This window comes from Coenobita brevimanus, chromosome 20 (genome assembly GCF_032717465.1).
Source record: "Coenobita brevimanus isolate Jiangsu-jjx chromosome 20, ASM3271746v2, whole genome shotgun sequence".
Lineage (NCBI taxonomy): Eukaryota > Metazoa > Arthropoda > Malacostraca > Decapoda > Coenobitidae > Coenobita > Coenobita brevimanus.
The window spans coordinates 1,794,519-1,810,564 of NC_136973.1; the positions used below are offsets into that span (position 1 = coordinate 1,794,519).

At 42.8% G+C, this 16,046-nt stretch overlaps 2 protein-coding genes across 7 annotated transcripts in view; both read left to right on the forward strand.

The window, feature by feature from the left end:
• The window catches only part of LOC145391872 (homeotic protein spalt-major-like), a 46,054-nt gene extending 42,916 nt beyond the window's left edge, over positions 1 to 3,138 (forward strand). Inside the window, exons 3-6 of the mRNA XM_080266365.1 lie at positions 723 to 856; positions 1,481 to 2,000; positions 2,484 to 2,629; positions 3,102 to 3,138. Coding sequence (XP_080122491.1) covers positions 723 to 856; positions 1,481 to 2,000; positions 2,484 to 2,611 — 782 coding nt within the window. The 3' untranslated portion in view covers positions 2,612 to 2,629; positions 3,102 to 3,138. The remainder of the gene's footprint in view (positions 1 to 722; positions 857 to 1,480; positions 2,001 to 2,483; positions 2,630 to 3,101) is intronic.
• A 12,263-nt stretch (positions 3,139 to 15,401) lies between these two features.
• The window catches only part of LOC145391949 (uncharacterized), a 78,185-nt gene continuing 77,540 nt past the window's right edge, over positions 15,402 to 16,046 (forward strand). For all 6 annotated transcript variants that reach the window (XM_080266439.1, XM_080266440.1, XM_080266444.1 and 3 more), the window contains exon 1: positions 15,402 to 15,463. The gene's annotated coding sequence lies outside the window, so the exon portion shown is untranslated. The remainder of the gene's footprint in view (positions 15,464 to 16,046) is intronic.

Here is a 16,046-nt window from a genome sequence, read left to right on the forward strand (position 1 = left end):
CTATAATGGCTACGTAATGATCACCTCATATCATGGACTAATCATTTCACCTTTAGAATTAACGGCTTCTGAAACTTACACTGCCATTTCACATCACCTACAACGTTGCTTAGCTCTTATCGTAAAGGACTACTGTATCAGCTAATATCAGAAATAGAATTAATGCAGTTTCAAAGCCCATAGTCAATGAAGTATCCCGTGCAGCAAGGAATGTTATTTGTTTATGTGTCTATATATTCGAGTATATATATATATATATATATATATATATATATATATATGTCTATTTCTGTATCAGTTTGTACTTACCTACCTATCTAGCCGTTTATGTTTGTCTGTCTGTGTGTCTGTCTATCTATCAATCTATCTGTCCGTCTATCTATCTGTCTCTCTATCAATCTATCTGTCCGTCTATCTATCTGTCTCTCTATCAATCTATCTGTCCGTCTATCTATCTGTCTCTTTATCCGTCCATCTTTTTCTCTTTTTATCAGTCCATTCTACATCTCTATTGCCAGATACCATAATCGCAGAAGGTGTGGTCAAAGAATTCTAAACAGACCAATTTATAAGCTCACGGGAACACAACTTGCCAGCCGTGTTTATCTGTTTGTCTGTCTGTCTCTTTATCTATCTATCTAGCTATCTATCTGCCTTTCAATGCTCAGACCTCTAGTCGCGGAAGGGTTAGCCAACGTATTCTAAACAGCCCAATTTAACAGCCCGCGGGAACACCACCTGCCAGCTGTGCTTCAAGACGTTTGCGTGTCAGTCAGCCCTGGAGATCCACTACCGCTCACACACCAAGGAGCGACCCTTCAAGTGCACCATCTGTGACAGGGGATTCTCTACTAAGGTGAGACGCAGACCACACCTCACTCACCTGCTGACGTGTTCATGCAAACGGATTCATGCACTTGTAATACACATAAAGAGAAAAACACAATTATTTGAAATGGCCAAGTTTAATGAGTATATTAGCCCCTTTGTCGCCATAGGTCCTGTTAATTAGAGACACGATAATTCAGTGGCTTAACGTTTATAATAGTAATAATTTGCATGTCGGCAGTCTGCAATACTGGATAAGGTATCACTTCTTAGTGAAACGCTTAATTGGCATTATTGCTGTTTTTTTTTTATTATTCTTGCTTCCGTTCACATTCAGGTACAAATCATACCCTGTTATTGAGGAGTTAGTAAGAAAATATAATATTGTCATTTTATAACAGTAGCAATTCATAATATTTTACATGCCCTTCGAAATATTTATATTAAGATTCTGTCACTACCACATTGTGTACAAAAGAAGAGGTACTGTACTTGTAAAAAAGTATATTGATGGTGTGTGTGGACTGATGTTGTTTGTAGTAATAGTTGTCTTATGTAAAAATGTATGTTGATGGTGTATGGGGAGTAATGTTTGTAGTGATAGTTGTATTATGCACGGAATTGTGATGCTAACTCAGGTTCTCCCGCGTAGGGGAATATGAAGCAGCACATGTTGACCCACAAGATCCGTGATGGGTGTCGTGACCAAGATTCCAGCAAGACCAACGGCACGGGAGCCACTGACACATCCCCTCTCCTCGCCTCACCTCTCCCAGCCTCCCTCGCCTCCCCTCTCCCCGCCACACTCCCCTCTCCTCTCCCATCATCGCTAGCCTCCCCACTCCCCTCCTCGTTACCCTCCCCACTCCCCCTCTCACTATCCTCCCCACTCCCAGCATCGCTAACCTCGCCATTGCCGCCATCGCTAACCTCGCCACTGCCCAGTTCCTTACCCTCCCCGCTTCCAGCCTCACTGACCTCCCCTCTCCCCGCCTCCCTGGCCTCTCCACTCCCCTCCTCCATCCCCTCTCCACTTCCGCCGACGCTACCCCCAGCCGCCGTAGCAGCCGCCCTCCTCCACCAGGCCAGGGAGGAGGAGAAAATGGTCGACTCCAGACTGAAGAGGGAACGAGAGGGGGAGAACGTTTTGCCGGTGCCTAAGCGACCTTCTGGTGAGTCATTGCCAGCTTATCTGTCTGTATATTTGTGTGTGGGTGTGGGTGTGGATGTGGGTGTGGGTGTGGGTGGGTGTGGGTGTGTGTGTGGGTGTGTATTTGGGAGATTTTTGTTGCATCGTCAGCATCTCATCTTTCTTTACCATCTCACATTTTAAATAAACGGAAATTTGTTTATCAATCATTGTCATGTTAGCAATTATCATTATTTCTAATCGCCTCAGTTTCCGTTTCAGCGTACCAGTTCTCTAAATGATATGACTTAACCATGAATTTAGTGAAGTGCATGTTAGATATACCAGAAAACTGTCATTTCTTTGCTTTTTAACCATATATACTATAAATAAAAATTGGGGGGGGAATCTTTTTCAGACATGTTAGTAGTAAACAGTTGTAATGCGGCTTTAGCAATAGTGTGTGTGTGTGAGTGTGTGTGTGTGTGTGTGTGTGCGCTGGTGTTGACCGTGAGTCACTTTGCAGGCCCCGGAGGTGAGGGTGACTTCCTAGAGGGCGGGTCACCTGGTGGGGAGCAGCAGCAGCAGCCGACACCCTCACCCGCACCCTGCCCCTCCCCCGCACCGGATGTAATGCCCATCCCTCGTACGTGATCCACGCCACCCTGGCATGTAAGTCACACTTGCATATTGTACGCTATGATGGCCTTAAATCTTGTACATATACAGTGTTGCTCTGACAGTACATTCTGTAGTAGTCCCATTTACATAGCTTTACGATTATGTAACTGTTGCAAACAGCATTAGATATATTATGGCCAGAGAGTAGTACTTATCAGACTTGTAATTGATTAAATAGTAGTCGTAGCCAAGCTGTAGGCAATAGTGAGTAGATTTGTGAGAGAGAACCTCAGTTCACTTGTAGTCAATGACGGGAGAAGATAGATATGTCAGGGGCTGATTGTAGTTGTATTGTGGTTGATTGTATGTATTGTATTATGATACTGTAGAGTCCTGACACACTATGTATTATAGTTTCCTTTATGCAGAGAAAAAAGAACCCAAGCTTTAGAGGGTGTAAAAGTCATTTTTTACAAATGAAATTAAACAAAGAGCCAATTCAAGCATCTACTTCTCGTTACAGGTTAGAGAAGGACTAGCCAGGATGGCTTGGTTTAGGCAACTGTATCAGTAACTTGGTTACTTCTCCCAAGTCCCACCCCGCCCCAGATCAAGCCCCAGCCCCAGCCCTCACTGCACCCGTGAGCCCCAGCCAGCCCTCATACTTGCTGCAGGTGGCGCCCTCTGGTGGTTCTCACACCCGCGTCCCTGTCCCCGCCCTTGCCCTTTAACAGGACACCTGGGACAGTCACAGGTCCCAGGAAAGCTGCTGTTCCCAAGGCAGCCGCAGGTCCTGGGGCAGCTGCAGGTCCTGAAGTAGCCGCAGGTCCCTGGGGGGCAGCCACAGGTCACTGGGCAGCCGCTAGTCCCAGGGCAGCCACAGGTTCCAAGGCGGTCGCAGGTCCCGTGGCAGCCATGGGGTAACCGCAGGTCCCTGGGCAGCTGCAGGTTCCAGGGCAGCCGCAGGTTCCAGGGCAGCCGCAGGTTCCAGGGCAGCCACAGGTCCCAGAGCAGCCACAGGGTAACAGCAGGTCCCGAGGCATCTGTGGGTTCCGGGGCAAACGCAGATCGCAGGGCAGGGCGGGGCAAGCCTGGCGATGGACACAGTGTCTCTCGTTGTTGTTGGTGATAAGTTAGTGTATCGGTGATGACCAAAGGTAACCTGTGACGAAGGTATTATATACATATTTATATATATACATGATGGTGTGTAATAGCCATGTGTAGTAGATGCTAAGCTGCCAAGATCTTCCTGTACAGAGTCGAGGGTGACAGTGAGGTGGTGCTGCGAGTGCCAGTGTCAGGTGCCATCCCCTGCCCCCCTCCCTGCCACCCTCACCACCCCCACCCCTTCCCCTGCCACCCAGATACTTGTACACAATCTGCTTTGTTAATGGCTATCAAAGGTGTCGTGTATAGGAAAGGTATTCTTGTATAGTGTGTAAAGATCTCATTTTTCTCGCTGTTATCAACCCATTATTTAAAATAGTCCTTGTTAATTTAAAGGCTGCACTTACGTATGAGTTGACATTCTTGTTGTCAATTGTGTGAATGTAAAAAATAATTCATACCTACTTGACTCGACCACCCAGTACCGAGCATTAGTAGATACTTGTGACAGGGCCATATTTTCTTTGTTTTTGGAGACCTCGTAGCACCTGTTCCATAGCGATTTATTTTGCTTATTACGCGTTCATAACATCCTGTGTATTAATGATGGAAATTATGTCGATACAGGAAAATATTGAAGTGTAATATGCAAAATAACTCGTTTTCTTTTTTTTTCTTTTTTTTGTGTGTGTGTGTGGATGTTAATATTTTGTGGGATACTGATACAAATTATATTGCTGTTAAGAAGATAAGCATTATGTACGGGAGAAATTAAAGTAATAAACGAAATAAATCGCTAAGAAAGAGGTGCTACCCAATCTGCAATACCAAGGAGAATATTGTCATCGTGTACCGAGCCGCGCGCTTCAACCCAGTTCCTCTCCAGTCTAGTCTCAGTCTCGCTTGGTCAGTCCTTTTCCGCCCTCCCGCCCTCACCCACACTCCTAGGCTAAACGCATACTCACATACCTCAATATCAACACTCCCTCACCCACTCACCACCACCACCACCCTCATCCACACCCACATTGAAACACCCACACTGCCTTTCCTTCATCCACACCCACACTCCCTCACCCACATCCTCATTGTCACTAGTTTATTTACCTACTATTAGCCTTTGGACTACAAGGATTCTCAACTGAACAAAAGAATAAAAGAAAACTAGGGGCGTCCACAGCAGCGAAGAGTTAATCATAATATATTTTAAATCTTTGGCTGCATGGATTTTTCTTAGCCGAACAAAAATTTCTGGTGTTATTGTGATTGAAATACATACGTGTCTGTAGCAACGAAAGCGTCTGTCCTGATAATTTAAACTTTTGACGGCTGTAGGATTTTTTTTTTTTCCAGCTAAGCAAGACTGTCAGGTGTTAGCCAGAGTAAGACCGTTGTAGGTGAATGGTTAATAATCAAAGTTAGGTTGTTAATTCTCTTTGTTGTGCATCTGCTTCATACTTAGAGCGTGTCTGTCGTTTTCCTCCCTGACACAATATCATCGCGTGTGCGTTTCATACTTCTTACTTGACAATTTCCTGTGATTCACCAAGCCAGACTTTCTTGGGTAAGCACATGTCGCTTCCCTGTTTATCATTTGTGTCGCCATTGCTTCCCTTTACATATCGAAATGAAGCGAGTTTTTGTTTATTTTATGCGCCCTAGGAATAGGTTTGCCTAAGTCTACAGATTCTTGAGGTTTACCAATCCTTTCCTTAAGACCCGGCAGTCCCCCTACGCACCACACACCTCCACATGTCATTTCTTCAATCCGATGACATATTTTAGAGCTTATTCTTTATGTTCCGACGATCTTATTGAGCTTCAAGGAGATTTTTTGAACTGGAGAGATTAGATACAACCTCCATTATCCCCCTCAATGCCAAGCGTCCCCCGTGAACTGAAAATATCGCCTGTAGGGAGCAGAAAAAAATATATATATTTTTTAAGTTTCTCGAGTGAAGAAAATCCCGCCAATCTTTGCTTCAGTTTTATCCTCACTTCTCCCAGGCGATTTTACTCAACTTTGGAGACTTCGTTAGTAGTGAAGGACGTTTTTGAAATCCGTATGAAATCCAACCCAGTCTGAACTCTCAAACTAGATATACCGTAATTTTTGTTTAGGGACAGCAAGAATACATTAGAAAAAAATAGGTATAAGACTTCTTCGGGCCTCATTTTGGGCATTCTATATCGTTCTCTGTGATACCAATGTTAATTTGTTAGTTGAGGATGATGCACAAATTTCGGGAAAAAAAAAACTGGCACCCATCTCTCTCCTTCTCTCTCTCTCTCTCTCTCTCTCTCTCTCTCTCTCTCTCTCTCTCTCTCTCTCTCTCTCTCTCTCTCTCTCTCTCTCTCTCCCAAGGCCGCCAACATTGCTACCTGTACGTGTTAGCTGGAATGTTTCTTTTTATATAAACAGTTCCTTATTATTTCCCTTTATTTATCTCCTTATTTGTATTTTTATCATGTCCCTATTTTTTTGTCCTTTTATGTATTACAATTGTCAATATTAATGCCTTTTATTTTTATCAATTACGTGTTTTCATTTTTTTACGTTCGTTTCTCCATTTTTTCGCGCCCATTTTTTGCGTAGGTGTGTGTATACGAAAACTACGATAATTGTGATTTATGTAATGAATTCAGGTTTTTCCTCTCAACATATCTCGTAGGATGAGGGAGTCTTGAGATTATATTCTAAGTGGCTTTGAATAATTCTCAACACTTCTTCCTAAGCGATTTATTCCTCACCTTTCACCTCAGTGGCCTCTTTTATTATCTTTTATCTTTTATTATCTTTCGTTGATGCAAACTATGAATATTTTAAAATCCTATAGGTAACAAACAAGAGAATGTTAAGGTGTAATACGGAAAATAAATCGTTAAGGAAGGGATGTTACGGAATTTCTTATGAGATTCACTTCTGCATTGGTCATGGCGCCCTCGGTCTCCCTCTCCTTCTCCCCCCAACACAAGATTTTACCCTTGCCTCCCTCTGCCCACTGTGATCACCATCATCATCATCATCATTATCAGAGTAATTTTCCCCAGCTCTAGCACACTGTATATCATTCATCACCACTGTCATCACCACAATCGTCATCACTATCATCATCACCGATATTATTATTATTATTATTATTATTAATATTATTATTATCATCACAGACACCATCATCATCGTCACCTTCGTTATTCCTTCGCATCACCTTTTCACCACAACCACACCGTCACTCACTCACTCACCACCACCACCACCACCAAGCATTGTTGTTACATTCACCTACTGTCATCATCAAAACTACTATCCACCACAACCACCACCATCACACAGCCACTGCCACCACAATCACCACCACCACAACCATCACCATCACAACTACCACCACCATCTCATTTCCCACATCACAGCAGCTGTCACAATCACCACCATCACCACACCCACCACCATCATCACAACCACAACTACACCACCACCACAGCCACCACCACCAGCACATGCAGAAGAATTTGGGAACGTTTTTAAAGTGGCTGCGGGAGACTCCGTTATTACCCCTCGTACGTTCTCTATACAAACTGTGGATATCGAAAGATAAAATAGCGTAAAAGAGGACGTTAAGGTGTAAAATGAAAAATAAATCGCTTAGGAAACGGTGCACGGCAGAAAAGTTTCGACATAATCAAGGAGACAGCCATCTTCCCAGTTTTGTCTGAAGGAAATTGACAGCTGGTGAAATACAGTGAAAACCTTACCTCCACCAGTGCGTTTTTCAGATGCTTTGATTTTTCCGCTATGTATTCGTTCAACTTCGGAAAGATACTTGTGTCTTCTTACAATTTGCAGGATAAATCGATAAACGAGAGGTGTTACGTAGCCTCCCGTATGCCACCTAGTCTACGGCCCCTCAGCTTACCTCAGTAGCTTGTCCATTTAGCTACAGCATTATCCTGGAGTCGACCATCCACGCAGCCATCGCACAGTCAACTAGCATTTCATTTTTTTACGATTTAAATGGTTCGTAGGCTCTTGCGGCTGTGTGTTTAGATTTGAAATAGATAAGGGGAAGGAAGGAACTGAATATTTGAACCCCAGTCGTGTTAACACTCCTAGCCTCCCATGCTCTCTCAGCTGAAGAATATAGTCTGAAATTGAAACAGAATTCTAGAGTTGCCCCTAGAATGAGAGGGCTAAAGATCAGCCTGCATGCCACATTAGAGGGTGCAGTCAGCAACAATACAGGGAAATAAGGCTGGTTCTATTTTCCCACATTTTCAGAAATTATAAATATTTTTTTGATCACTTGCCTTCCCCTCGTCGATTTTAATTCCAAGCATATGGCTGTTAGTTCTCCCGCTTTTTCTCTGAGGTATAAAAATGTATGTAGTGTCTGTTAAAGAAATGTTGTTTAGATTAAAGAGTAACTATGATATCAGTTGATTTGTAGATAAATAAAAAAGAACTTTCACACTTTCACATATTGAGAGCCCATGTTTTGTATAGCTTTAGAGCACCGAAATGCATGTACGCTGAATAATCATATCAGAATTTTACCTGTGTGCGTGTACGTGTGCGTGTAAGTGTGCGTGTGTGGGTCGTATTTTAAGTGGCTGGAGATTTTGCAACACCCCTTTCATGGCGATTTATTCTGTACATTACACCTCAGCATCCTCAGCTACGTGTTATGGATACTATCTCGATATAAAAGTGATATACAATAGACTATAAAGGTGTAATACGCAAAATAAATCGCTACGGAAGGCGTGCTGCGAAGTCTTCTATGCCACTTAGAACTTACGTTGTGAGTGGTGTAGATGACGTCAGAGGGTACAAGGGGTTCAGGTTAAGGATAGATTTAAGACATAGCTGTAACTCTAGACGGCTTACAAAAAAAAATCTCCTATGCCACCTGTCCATTTTTGTGTTAGCCCATCTCGTGGACACCATTTTTTCCTCTCCCAGTTTTCAGCGGGCAGTTCCCAGGCTGAGCACTGACACAAGACTCAGCACGACCTACGGACGTGTTTAAAGTCGCTTTGGAGATTTCATAGTGTGTCTTCCACGGCGAAATACTTTGTCTCGCATGTTACCGGAGCAAACTTTGTCGGTACTGGAAATATATATATATAACAAAGACGGAAATATATAAATTACATAAAAACAGAAAAGTGAGGTGTCATAAGCGGACGAAATGGTGAAGGAAGAGATGTTACGAGATTTCCAAAGCAACTAGAATGCGACCCCTACTCTCATGTCCTCCTTGTTCAGTGTCTACCTTCCAGGGCGCGGCACAGCGAGGCCCCCTGGGTGTATGTCTGTGATAAGGTCAAGCCGGCCGCGCCTAGGTGAAGTCATTCCAGTGCCATGCTCAGCCAATCCCGCCCCGGCCTCTTCAACCCAACTCAGTTCGCCCTGCATTGCATCACACAGAAAATGGACTCAAGTCGAATTTTTTTTTCTTCCCCCTCACCTACACAGCCGGATGTTTAGCCAGCTCACCAATACAGTGTAACTCGATTCTCTCTATTTCGGTTAAGTTGTGATGTGTCGGTCGGTCATCTAGCCTGGTCATTATTTTCACCCGCCCTGTGTTACCTGTACTGGACCTGTAGAATAATAATGTTATTTTGATATTTGTGTGCGCACCAGACGCTACTTGCGTGTCTTCGCCCAGGAACACAGGAGAAGCTATTTTTGTACTATTCTACGATAGCAGTTCCCGGGCGTAGACCTGCCCGCCACCTCTCCTACATTACGTGACACGGAGTGAGCCACGCCCCTAGTTGTAGACCCAGTTTGTCAGCAGCATCCTTCTTAATTAAAACAGTACCATTGTCATACTTCTTTTATTACAACCTGACGTATAATATTCACAGAGCACAGGAGGTCAAAATAAAAATAAATAATAATCCACAGGAGGGGTTTAGTGATATCCTTAAATCAGTATAACGCGTGGAAGTCCAAAGGGGAATATGCTCTTATCTGAATCTACGTACAATATCAATACCAACTATAAAATATCACAAGCAAGTGATGTTGCATTATGTTAGCAGATTTACCAACGTGGTGGGTAAAAAAGAATAACATTTTCCATCAGCCATCGTCCACGGCATCAAAATGTTTCAAGCTGTGTTCACCTACTCCTCTTTGATCAACCGTACAAAGTGAGTTTTATTGCAGTTATTTTAGTGGTAGGTGGTGGCGACCATCTGCCACTCACTTGATGTGGTGCTGTCTGTTTCTTCCTTCACCTTTATCTTTCATTCTCTGAGTCTGCCTTCCTCTCCCCCATTTTTCCCATCTTTCTTGTCACTTTATTACTTTATCCTTTTCAGGTTGCTGTACAAGCCAGGAAACCATTTACAACGCTGGGTGGTAACCATATAACCAATCCATACGTGTTCCCTACGTGTCAACAAGTGGGTTGGTTGAGGGTTAATGTCTCCTCCCCATAAAACAACTAACTCGAGTCAAACGTCCACCCCTTAGGGAATTATGGCGTCTGACAACAGATGGATAATATGTTTTAGGTTACCTGGGCGAATTCATAACACCTGCTAAAATCACTCTTATTATTAGTGCTGGAGAGGGACGCCTTCATGTGGTGGCATCCTCATTGCGCGGTATACAGACGCCCCTCAGCTCCCTCTCTCTAACCCCGAAAAGATGATGGTGGACTGCAGGAGAGGGTTAGTTTTGGCCTGTAGTTCACTGGGTTGACATTTCAGATGAATCACAGGAAATAATACTGCTATTACTACACCGCCTTTCCCTGCATGCTATCGAGGTACAATATGTTGGCACCTAGTATCAAGGTATAATATTAAAAAAATAAATAAAATAAAATAGCTATGAATATAATACGATTACAGTCTCACTTAGAATAGGGTCATTAGGGACACGTATGAAAGGTCATTTTATATACTCTAGTGTTAGTTTTATATTACGGTTCGGTCCTCCATTTAGAGTGCGTGTCGAGGCAATGGAACTTATACTTTTGACTGGTATGTAGATAATGCTAAATCTGATGTCTGCAGTCCTTGGAAACAACACCTGCTAGCAGCATCGTAACTCAGATTTAATGAGTCTTAATTGCACCAAGTATTAAAGTGAAATAACCAACAATTCCCAACAATTCCAGGGCAATGCAAAATTATTTAAGAAAAAAAAAAATTAAAGTTAATCGCACTAGTTCGTAAACTCTACGGATTCATGCCTTTGCATTTCACGAAATATGTACATAATTCGTCTTGTCTGACCTGTGACTACAAATATAGACGTAGATACATTTTTTAATGTCTGCTTTTGTTCGCTTAGGAATCTGCTTTTGTTCGCTTAGGAATCAAGTGCCACATTTGAAATTAACTGGGAAAGAAATGAACGAATGGTACCCAATTTGACAAGTACTTGGAAGCACGAAAGAGAGGGGGGGGAAAAAATGATGGAACACTGTACGAGTATTACGAGAAGACGTGAGAATTTGTGTCGTGTGTCGTTCCAATCGCCAATCTTTTAGTTCATGCTAGTTCAGGTTTGTAACGAGTTTAGGGTAAAACTGGAATCCTTAGTTGCGCACAGCGGCACTTTTTTTTTTTTTTTTTTGGTCAGTATCATGCTAACCACTCCAAAATCACTGAGCTATAAGTTTTGTACTACGAGTACTTAGTCACCATAATTATTCCATGTTCTGTCTTGCTTTGCTCAGAGAAAACGAACAACTCCCACAAACTTGGCCATACAGGCGTAAGATAGCGCCATACCCAGGTGTCCACAAACTGAGGGAGGGCCCTACCCCCAGGTGGGGCGAAGCGGTGTTTTGGAGGGGCTCACTGCTATACATTATGTACACTACATAATACGAAATTTGAAATTGTAGAGGGCAGTGGGGAGGCCAAGGGTCTGACTGAGTGGGACTAGGTCCTCCCAGGGCTACTTAGCTGCATCACTGCCAATGACACAAGTTCAGAGTAACAGATTTGTTATTTGTAAAGAAAAAAAAAAAAGTGGCAACACTAAGAGTCGAAGTACGTCAAGATCCTAATAAGATGAACGAGTAGGCTATGCAGGATACTCCAACGATATGTTTAATGTTTTATAAGGTTGGCAGCTATTATGATTTTTAGGATGAGAAACTCATGGTCTCGAGCCTACAGCTGCATTCACCATTCCAGGTAAACTGCTGGTGTTCCGAAATAAACTAAACTCAAGTCACGTTGAATGGTATATATACTGGTTAGTTTGTTGGGTTGTCAGACTTGAGAATTGTGTTCGGGTGTGGGTGTGGAAATCTGTCAGGCTTCAGAGGTTCCACTGGGAGAGGTGGGGAGGGAGATCAAAGCCAAGTGAAGTAGAGAATACTGTACTTACACACCCAGGTGTATATTGTAGAACCCTCTAGAAAGACACCATTTCTTAAGTTGTATCAAAGTTTCCCATAAATCAGGATCCCCATTTACAATGGAGAAGTAAGAGGAGGTGTTCGTAGGTTAATGAAAGATAAGTTTGGTTTATAAAATTAATACAAAACTACCAATCCATAGAAAACTACCAATCCACACACCTAACACATACAATTACATTAAATAGGTAGCAAGTGATTATACATTATAGCCAGTTATTTCAAACCATACGTGCTTCCTACGTGTCAACAAGTGGGTTGGTGGAGGGTTAGTGCCCATCCCCGTAAAACAAATAACTCAAAGTGGCCATCCCTTACGGGATTATGGCGTCTGGCAAGAGATATATATCTCCACATTTCAGCCTTCTTACTTTCCATTTTTCTGTGTCCATTGTTATTTTTTCTTCGAATTGCTTTGTCACCATATTCTATTTTCCATTTCCTTCAGTTGTTTCCTCAATCTTTTCTATTTCCTTCACATTTTCTATGTTCGTAGTTATTTTCGATATTTTTCACATAGCTGTATCCAACCACATTTTAAACATTCACCACAGTTTTACATAGCCATACGATTTTTTTATTTCCTTCCGGTTTTCAAGGTCCTTCTCTTCATAAAACTTCACAGTGCACTATACCAGCCTTACTCAGCCCCTTCTCTTCCCACAAACTGCTGCTACCAGAATCAAGATCCAAATAAGATGGAGAAATAGAAGGGAAGGACGGGAAGAAGGAGTACTTGCAAGGAGAGTGGAAAGTACGTTACAAGAAGATGAGAAAAAGGCAGAATATAAGAGAGAAGTGGAGGAACGATTGGTCAAATATGAATTGGAGCAAATGGGGGACGTGGAAGGTGTGTGCAGGATATTCACAGAAGAAATATGTGCAGCATGTGATGTGGTGTGTGGGACGAAGAGAAGACGGAGGGGGGTGCAAGGAACAGCGTGATGGAATGAAGAGTTGAGACAGGCTGTGGCACAAAAGGAGAAAGCATACAATGAATGGATAAGAAAAAGGGGAGTGAAAGAAGCAGAGAGGCGGAAGAGAGAGTTATATGTAGAAAGGAAGAGAGAGATGAAAAGATTAGTAAGAGAAAGAAGAGAGTGGATGAGGAATTTGGAAGGAATTTGAGTGTAAAGTGGAGGGACTGTAAGAAAATGTTCTGGAAAGAGGTGAAGAGAGTAAGACAGGGTGGAAGTGAAGTTAGCAGGGGAGGGAAAGATAAAAATGGTAGATTACTAATGGAGAAGGGAGAAAAAGTGAGCAGATGGAGAGAACACTTTAAGGAATTGTTGAAGATAGAGGATCGAAGTAATGTGAGTATAAGTGGCTGGGGAATGGCTGGGAGAAGGAGGGAGGTGAGAGGACAGGAAGAAATCAGTAGGATAGAAATTGTGGAAGCAATGAAGAAAGTTAAGTTGGGGAAAGCCCCAGGAATTGATGGAGTGTGTGGTGAAATGCTGAAGCATGGGGGAGAGATATTAGTAGAATGGATGTGGAAGATGTGCAGATTGGCCTGGGAGGAAGGTAGAGTCCCGGAGGATTGGAAGTCAGGTATAATTATTCCCTTGTACAAAGGAAAAGGGGAAAAAGAAGTGTGTGGTAATCATAGGGGCATTTGTCTTCTTAGTATAATAGTAAAAGTGTATGGTAGGATACTTATTGACAGAGTTAGAGAAAGAACAGAGGAATTAGTTGGAGAAGAACAGGGAGGCTTTAGGAAGGGAAGAGGTTGTGTAGGTCAGATATTCATTCTTAGATCTTTAGTGGAAAAGTTTCTAGAGAAGGGAAAGAAGTTGTACGCGGCTTTCATGGATCTGGAGAAAGCATATGACAGGGAGGATAGACAAGGATTGTGGAAAATATTAAGAATATATGGAGTAGATGGGAAGTTGTTGAATGCTGTGAAGAGTATGTATGATGGTGCTAAGGCTGCAGTGTGTGTGGATGGTGAACTGAGTGAATTTTTCTCTTTGAAGGTTGGGTTGAAACAGGGATGTGTCATGTCTCCGTGGTTGTTCAATTTGTATATGGATGGGGTAATAAAAGAGGTACAAGGTAGGGTAGTGGATGTTGGAGTGGCCCTGGTGAGAGAGAGAGTAGTGTTTGGAAACTCCCTGTGCTGTTGTTTGCAGATGATATTGTGTGGTTGAGTAAGGACGAAAGGGAGCTACAAGGCTTGGTGGATGAGTTTGGGAGAGTGTGTAAGAAACGGAATCTAAAGTTGAATGTAGGGTAGAGTAAGTGTTGGTCTTTGAGAGAGGTGAAGTCAGTAAATGATCAGCGAGGTTGGATGGTGAGGAAATGGAAAATGTGAGTGCGTTTAAGTACTTGGGTAGTGTGATGAGTAAGGATGGAGGTTTGGAGGGTGAAGTGCTTGAAAGGGTACAGCAGGGAAGAAAGGTTGCTGGTTCCTTGAAAGCAGTGCTAAGAAGCAGAGAAGTGAGCATGGAAGTGAAAAAGTTACTACATGACAGTATTGTAATACCAACTCTAACGTATGGAAGTGAAGCTTGGACGTTGTTGGAAGGACACAAGTCAAGAGTGAGAGCAGTGGAAATGAGTTATTTAAGAGAAGCCTGTGGAGTCACATGGAGAGACAGGCTGACAAAAGAGGATATAAATGAGCGTTGTGGTGTGGATGTGGATATGATAGGAAGCGTTAGGAGGAATACACTGAGGTGGTTTGGCCATGTGGAGAAGATGGAGGGTGAAAGACTGACGAAGAGAGTGTATGTGAGTGAGGTGGAAGGGGGGAGAGGGAGGGGGAGGCCAAGGATGAGATGGAGGGATGGGGTGGAGAGGTATAGCCTATGAGAGAGGGGGGTGTGAGTTGGGTGCAGGACAGTGAAATGGCGGGGGACAGGGAGACGTGGAGGCGATTTGTTTGTGGCCACCCCGAACGGGATTGAGGCGTCTGGCAATAGATAGATAGATAGATAGTAATTGTTGTAGCTAGAATGGTGGCAAGAATGCTAACTTCATGAGCTGGTGGTGGATGTAATGAATTAACACATCATATGCCTTTCATTTCCAAATGATAATACTTTTTTACGTATTTGTTAATAATACAAACTCCAGTTATTAGAACTAAATGACATGTAGCACTTTTGAGATCGCTACTCTGAAGCATGGATAAGAGACTTAACTAGATATTTATTTCTGGCATTAATTTTCTTTTGAATTTTATTTCACTAAAATGTCTTCAAAGGTTACTGAACGTCATACAACACTTGAAGGTCATTGTACAATGATATATAAGATTAGCATAAAGTGCTAGCGCTAAGGACCAGACAAGCTGACGCCGTTCAGGCACCGTCATGGAAGTCAATCCACCAGGGGAGGCCATTGTTCGGTAATTTAAGGCTCTCTCTTCAGCAAGGTAAGTATTTTCCAGCTCTGTTTAAAGTCTAAACATAAGTGCATCTATCATAGATCACGCAGGTACTGAGTAATGATAACCGAAGAATGTGTCTTTAAAGGTCTGCCGAGTTAAAGGGCAGGGGCCACTGTAGCGTCTAGGGTGGCGTTGGTTCCCTGGTTGTGTTGCGCACATACCTCATAACCTCGCCCACCCACAGTTTCACCACATAAAGTCATCGGCTGTTATTTGTAGTATTAAATGGCGTGTATTGGAGTTTACCTCGAATGTCCGAACTTTTTTTATGGAGATATAAGCGGCATGATTGCATAAGTTACAGAAGGGCTTTTGCTGGTTAGGGTTAGCCTGTGGTAGGGACGGGTTTACAATTTCTTGTTTTCACATTGTGTATTAAATTTGTCGAACTTTATTTTACAACATATATGATTTCTGTCAGGATGTTACCTGTCTGACGAACATAAATATTTGCTTTATGATCACATCTACTTAGGCCATCCAGTGCCCATGTGATTGTGAACACACCTTTATAACCTGATACTACTAATTCATGATACTGCCTTGATACAATCTTGGTATCATTGTC